Genomic DNA, 7,049 nt, shown 5'->3' with positions numbered 1-7,049 from the left:
GAGAGAGAACTCACCTACAACAATTCACTAGAAAGGCCTAGAAATGAGGGCTCCACCAACATTGTAAGTATTTCCTTCTTTTATTCATATGACTGCTCAGCAGGGGGTGGGGTCAAGTAAAACTCATAATATCATCTCTGACAAATGAGCGCTGTGGTAATTCAGGCAGGCGGGGGGCTGTGGGTGAAGGAGGAGAAGCCCCCGCCATCGGAGAGGAGAGGAGGCCGGGGCACTCACAGGTTCTGAAGCAGCCAGTCTAGTACAGGCAGCCGCACAAAGTTGCCCAAGGCCTCCCCCAGCTGCCGTTCCTTCTCGTATTTCAACACGGCTTGCATGACTTCCCCAACGCTGTAGCCCCTTTCCACCGCCAAGGAGGAGAGTTGTTGAAGCTGTTGCAAAAAGAAAGAGAAAGTCAGGAGGAGTGTCATTTTTTTGGGGGGTGGGAAGCAACCGACATGACAGAGCTATTTGTGGGCACCTCCCAAGCCTCTCCCATCCTCAGCCTCTTTCAAACACGCACCTAGTTCTAGAATCATCAAGTTTCTAGAATCATCAAGTTCTAGAATCATCAAGTTTCAGTCGCTTAAGAGCTGAAACAAAATAGAGGGCGATCAGTAGGGTTGCCAGGTCCCTCTTCGCCATTGGTGGGAGGTTTTGGGGGCGGAGCCTGATAAGGGCGGGGTTTGGGGAGGAGAGGGACTTCAATGCCATAGAGTCCAATTGCCAAAGTGGCCATTTTCTCCAGGTCAGCTGATCTCTATCAGCTGGAGATCAGTTGTAATAGTAGGAAATCTCCAGGTAGTACCCTAACAATTAGGTATCTCCTTTTTTCCACAAATTGCATTCCACAATTTTCCACAAATTGCATTCTACAAAAGCCTCTTATTTTGAGGGGGGGGGGATACCATTGAAGTAAACAAAATAAATACAATTCTAAGTGTTGGAGCTCCTCTGCAAAATACTTTCCCACTAGGCAGTGGCGGACGTACATTTTTGGGGGCCCCTTCGCAACCAGCAACAATAGGGCAACATCCAGCAAGGTCCAAAGGGCCCTGCTGCCCTTGCAAGGACCTCGAGGCCCAAATGGTGGAGAACAAGGGGGTGGGGTGGAGTCCTTGAAAATGGGCCATGCAGTGACGAAATAAAACTACAGAACTATTAAGCCGTGCACCAACGAAGGATCTGAGGATCCAGCCGCCCAAATGTAGGCTGTGAATAGATTCTGGTGAGCTCAGCGAGCCCTTGCAGCTGGGGGTTCAGGCGCTGCAAGCCCCCCGAGAAGATTATGAAACTTGACCAATTACAGGGACATTTTCAGGCCATATGAAATGGGTATTAGAGCATATTCTAATATTAAGTACTTCAATCCATTGGCTTATGATTCGGTCACTAAAAAATTCCATTGATTTTGTTGAGAAATTCACTCATTAAAAAAAGTTGCTTTGGGGGCCCCCTCCGGGATTAGGGGCCCTGAAGCTTAAGCTTCATTAGTTTCACAGTAGATCCGCCTCTGCCACTAGGTATGCCTCCCCTTGTTTCTCCCCTCCCACCTCACCAGTAGGGCTGCCAACCTCCAGGTACTAGCTGGATATCTCCTGCTATTACAACTGATTTCCAGCCGATGGAGATCAGTTCACCTGGAGAAAACGGCTGCTTCGGCAATTGGACTCTATGGCACCAAAGTCCCTCCCCTCCCCAAACCCCACCTTACTCAGGCTCCACCCCAGAAACCTCCCGCCGGTGGCGAAGAGGGACCTGGCAACCCTACTCACCAGGGTGGTTTTGATGTAGGGTTCCCAACTCCAAGTGCTAGCTGGAGGGGTTCAATGTTTGCCACAGCTCAATGGGAGAGGGGTGGGCATTAGCAGCTTTTCCAGACATCAGGCTATGATACGGGCAGTTTGTTGGGGGCTGGCAGCAGCCCGCCCCTCGGAGCAATGGTCTCTGGCAGCTTCCAGAGGATATCACCCCTATCCTCCCCCCTCCCCAAACCCACTAACCTTTTAACAAAAGGGTTACCTTTCAGCATCATTTTCACAGTCAGGTTTTAGCCTATGGACTGTTTATATGAGTAGGGTTGCCAACCTCCAGGTGGCGGCTGGAGATCTCCTGCTATTACAACGGATCTCCCAGCCTATAGAGATCAGTTCACCAATGACCAATTTGGTAAATGGACTCTATGGCACTGAAGTCCCTCACCTCCCCAAACCCCACCCTCCTCTGGCTCCACCCCAAAAACCTCCCACTGGTGGCAAAGAGGGACCTGTATATATGAGACTTAGTGTTTTGTGCTGTTTTAGGCTCTGGCTGGGTTTTTAATTGTTAACCAATTTTTAAAAATTGTATTATGTTTTATTTTGTAAGCTGCCTTCAGCAGATTCTCCAAAGAGGCTACATAGAAATTTTCTAAATAAATGAAGTGAGTAATACCTGTGAAATTGGTTCTTGTAGGTTATCCGGGCTGTGTGACCGTGGTCTTGGTATTTTCTTCCCTGACGTTTCGCCCACAGCTGCGGCAGGCATCTTCAGAGGAGTAACACTGAAGGACAGGGTCTCTCAGTGTCAAGTGTGTAGGAAGAGTAATATACAGTCAGAAAGGGGTTGGGTTTGAGCTGAATCATTGTCCTGCAAACCCAACCCCTTTCTGACTATATATTACTCTTCCTACACACCTGTCCTTCAGTGTCACTCCTCTGAAGATGCCTGCCACAGCTGCTGGCGAAACGTCAGGAAAGAAAATACCAAGACCACGGTCACACAGCCCGGATAACCTACAAGAACCAATGAACTCTGACCGTGAAAGCCTTCGACAATACCTGTGAAAGTTTACCAAACCATTACCTAGTGTGTTATATCATAGAAATACAAAAGGTCAGGATTTGAATGTTTATTGCAGGGGGACTTGGCATGGTGAATGCCACCCCCAAATGGATGCCTCAGGAGGCGGATCCAAATGGAACGTCTTCCTCCTCATACCTCCTAGGAAGAAGGAAAGCCTGAAGGGGGAATGGAACCACTGACTAAAGAAAGCTGAAAAACTTACCAGTCCTCCTCATCCTCCAGTGGAAAACCCCTTCACTTCAATTAGGGCATCCAATAACAAACCCTGCCTTACAATAGGACCACCCACTTGCTGAAAAGGTCAGCAGGCGCCCCATTGGGGAACTCGGTTGGTCGAAATACTTTCCCATTCTGCTACCCTCCTGCAATCAGTTTTCCGTCGCTTACCTTATTCAGGGTGTCTTCATCGTCGTCCATGAAGTACAACACAGGGACGTTTAACTGCGAGGCCGCTACCCACTGAAGGATGGCTTGGAGCTGTTTGTGGTGCAAGTTCTCCGGAGCATTCTGGTTGGTCACGACCACTTTGCGACCGGATGCAGTCTCTTCGCGCGACCCGACACGGCTTTCCTCTGTCTCTGAGCCCTTGAAATACATTGTCCCACCGGCATCTTCTCCATCTCCTATGTCTTCAAGACCTGCCTCCGGATTGCTGTATTTGGCTATCATGAGACACAGCTTTGTAACCGTATCCACCAGGTGGTCGATGAAGGGGCCGCTGCCTCCTTCCTTCCTGTCAATGTCAAACTGATCCAGAATCATTTTGGTCAATCCGGAGATGGCGTCTTCATAGGAATGGTCTGTTTCCGAGAGGCCGGAGGGCCCTGCTCCATCGAGGTATTTGCAGGTGTTCCTGCTTGCTTCTTCTGCCACCATAGTCCCCGGACTTCCTCCTAATTTGCCGACCGTCTCATTGATGAGCTTCTGGACAAGGTTCACTATCACACCGGACATGTCGCTTTCGGCATTCGCCTCTGACCGTTCGTCGTCGCTTTGCTTGGTTGGGTCGCCCAATCTTGCTAAAAGCGGGGGGGAGCCGCCACTACCTTTCTCGTGGGCCATAAAGCCAAATGTCCCTGCTGCCTTGCTGCACCTCCCACCTTCTGCATCCTTCATGGCATTCTCCTGCTGTACGAGATGGTATTGTATCAGGAGCAGAGCCGTCACAATCAGGTCTCGTGCCCAAGAATCTGTGGAGGGGTCCAGGTTGTCTGGATTCCAGGGGGCGCCCCCTGTGGCCTTGGACGACTGGGGGTTGGGTCCTCCGGGGTCGTTCTTTTTCGACCACATGGTGAGGCCCTCCTTCAGGATGTGATTGCCGACTGTTTCGGCGCAAGTCTTCTCTTTCTCTTTGCGCAATTCGGTTTTCGCTGCAGAAAACCTCATGTTCTGAGACTTCCCCTCAGCGCCTGTCTTGACACTGGCAAAGGCCATGCTTTGGGACCTGGGCCTGTCGCCCCCCTGCTTTTGCACGATCAGAGCGTTATGCAAGCGATTCAGCATGGCTTGGACAATCTCGGTGGCCTTTTGGCTTCCTTGGGTGAAGAGGCTCCGCTTCACGGCCGAAACAAAGTCGGAGTCGGTCATGAGGGTTCCCGTGACGTCGTGCAGGTTTTTCATGCAGGAGTCGATCAGGTCGGAGACCACCTCCTTGGAATGCTTCAGCAGAACCTTCTTCAGGACTGCGCAAGCGATGTTGGAGTCGTTCACTTTAACTTTCATCGTCTTCATAACGGAGACCATCATATCTGAAACAACGTTGTTGGCATAAACCAGTATGCCTTTGCTCATGGAGCTGGTGTAATCGTCATTGCCGGCTCGTTTCCGACGGCCGCCACCTTTCATCCCATCCCTGCACGGTTCACTTTTGTTAGGTATTTCCGTATTCTCCTCTTTGTAATACAAGGTCCTGTGCTTAGTCGTGGGGCTCCCGTCTGGTTTGCACTCTCCCATCTTGGTGGGTTTGTGCTTCTCCTCTGCACCCACCCCAACAGACCTGTGGCCGTGGTCCCCAGCAGCCGTGAAGATGGTCTTCTGGGTGCACGTGTTGCCGTCTGCGCTCTCGTTCATTTCCTTGCGCGCCATTGCTATGGCAAGGTTGGAAAGCCGATTGCAATAATAAGAGACTTCATCGGGGTCAGGATTCAGGTTTGGTGAAGTAGACCTGCCACTTTCCTCAGTCTCCTTTTGGCAAGTGGCCTTCATCGCCAAGTGGAAGGTGGGAGAGGCCCGGTTGGAGCTGATGTTCACGCTGAACTCCCCATCGCACACGCTGATGCCTCCAGGGGAATGCAGGTTGCGCTGCGGCATGGCCTGCTGCGTGCTTGGAGACGGCGTGCTTGGAGACTCTTTGGAAGTGGTATCTGCTGTGTTGTTACTGCCGTTCAGCACATTTTCGATCCCAACTGCACACTTTTCCAGATCTTTTCGGAGCCAGCTCAAGACTTTGATCGGATCGGAGGCAGTTTGCTGGAAAAGTTTGGCAGAATCAGTCTAAAGATGGGAAGAAAACACAATCCTTCAGTGGCTCAGTGCTCACAGCGGTGAGATTCAATTAATACAACCCCCTCACCCCCAACAAAAGCAAACCTGTCCTCTTTCAATGCTGGGGAAGACATTCAGTGAAGACACCATTCTAATGAGCATTGCCAGCTCTAGGAACACTTGCCATTGTCATTGAGCATGCCTGAGCATGCTCAGAGAGAGGAATCATGTAAAGCAATACTCGCAGGACTGTACCATTTCAGATTGCAGGCTAGGGGTCATGACTTGAATCCAGTGATGTACAAGCTGTGAGGGAGTGCTGCAAGGGGAGAGAAGGCGCTTTCCCTTCCACCTCACTTTTGCCACTCCTTCCAAGGGCATGTGGAGCCAGAGAAAATGGACGAAAAGCCCTCCCACCCTTTCTCCTGGTGAGAATGGGGTGGGAGGGAAACCAGATGCTCCTTCTCCTTCCTTGACATGCTGAATGAACAAGCACTTTGCAAAGTGACTTCCCCCCATGTACATTTGACACTTGTCTGGCGTATCATGTAGTTTGGCCCCAACTCTTGTCTCATCCTGCCAGAGGGAGCTCCTCACAACTCTCAGGCGGAAGCTTCTGCTAGAGAGCCAGCGAGGTGTAGTGGTGAAGAGCCGGGTTTGATTCCCCACTCTGGAGAACCAGGTTTGATTCCCCACTCTTCCACATGAGCAGCGGACTTTAATCTGGTGAACCGGGTTGGTTTCCCAGCTCCTCCACGTGAAGCCTGATGGGTGACCTTGGGCCAGTCACAGTTCTCTCAGAACTCCCTCAGCCCCACCTACCTCACAAGGTGTCTGTTGTGGGGAGAGGAAGAGAAGGCAATTGTTAGCCAGTTTCAGACTCCTTAAAGGTAGAGAAAATTGGGGTATAAAAACTAACTCTTCTTCTTCTTCATTTCAATTTGTGTAACAACCTGAGGATTTGTACAAGATTCTTGGAGATGTGCAGCTAACAGCAACCTTTTGTGAGCCTGTGTGAACAGTCTGGGTTTTCCTGGTTTTTTTTTTTGTTTAAATGGGCTTCTTTTATCTATATATCTATTTATATTGATTAAAACATTCGCACCCCACCTTTCCTCATGGTTCAAGGTGACCTTGAGAGGCCTCAAGGGAGGGCATCTTGGCCATCTTCTGGTCACTAGGGGTGTGGAGGGGGGAGGTAGTTGTGAATTTCCTGCATTTTGCAGAGGGTTGGACTTGATGGCCATGGTGGTCCCTTCCAACTCTATGATTCTATGACCTACAATAACACTTTTAAAGATTCCAGTTAAACCCAGAATAAAATAGCAAAACTTCTTAGGAAAACAATCATGCTAGAATAATGTTTAAGGACTTCTTACTGTCCAGGTCTGTTCCCCCTCGTCACTGGGGGTGTAGCGATCGACTTTGCACAGTCCGCTTTGGCTCTGTAACCAGTCAATGCTATCCGTCATCTAGGATGAGAAGAAATGACAACCAGAGTGAAACTCACAGACAGCCATTTCCCCCCCTTAATCGGGTTGTTCTGAACATACTCCTTTTCCACGCTGGATAGTTTTCCACAACAGAAGAGATGAAGATCTGCACATTTTTCCAAGTACCGGAATTACCGCAAGCAGAACTGTGCACCCGCTGCAATTGTGTAGTAGCACAAAAGGGGGAACTGGACACAGAACCTAAGCGTTCATGCTTTCTTATTTTTTTAA

The 7,049-nt window shown here is 50.0% G+C and overlaps 1 protein-coding gene across 1 annotated transcript; it reads right to left on the bottom strand.

Annotated features, from left to right (window-relative positions):
- Window positions 1–233: 233 nt before the first annotated feature.
- Window positions 234–6,797, bottom strand: AKAP3 (A-kinase anchoring protein 3). The gene is made up of 3 exons (XM_056862761.1): window positions 6,705–6,797; window positions 3,229–5,334; window positions 234–389 (listed from the first exon to the last, which is right to left on the bottom strand). The coding sequence occupies exons 1-3, from the start codon at window positions 6,795–6,797 to the stop codon at window positions 234–236; spliced, it is 2,355 nt and encodes a 784-aa protein (XP_056718739.1).
- Between the last annotated feature and the right edge of the window lie 252 nt (window positions 6,798–7,049).

The sequence above is a fragment of the Euleptes europaea genome, chromosome 17, assembly GCF_029931775.1.
Source record: "Euleptes europaea isolate rEulEur1 chromosome 17, rEulEur1.hap1, whole genome shotgun sequence".
Classification (NCBI taxonomy): Eukaryota; Metazoa; Chordata; class Lepidosauria; order Squamata; family Sphaerodactylidae; genus Euleptes; species Euleptes europaea.
Note: the sequence above shows the minus strand (reverse complement) of the source record. Positions and strands in the feature narration are given on the sequence as shown.

What these genes read in the sequence shown, in the direction of transcription:
- AKAP3 (XM_056862761.1), bottom strand. Translation starts at nt 6,797, where the DNA reads ATGACGGATAGCATTGACTGGTTACAGAGCCAAAGCGGACTGTGCAAA. An exon ending in AGGGGGAACAGACCTGGACA is followed by an intron (nt 5,335 to 6,704) that starts GTAAGAAGTCCT and finishes TCCCATCTTTAG; the next exon opens with ACTGATTCTGCCAAACTTTT. An exon ending in ATGAAGACACCCTGAATAAG is followed by an intron (nt 390 to 3,228) that starts GTAAGCGACGGA and finishes TTTTTGCAACAG; the next exon opens with CTTCAACAACTCTCCTCCTT.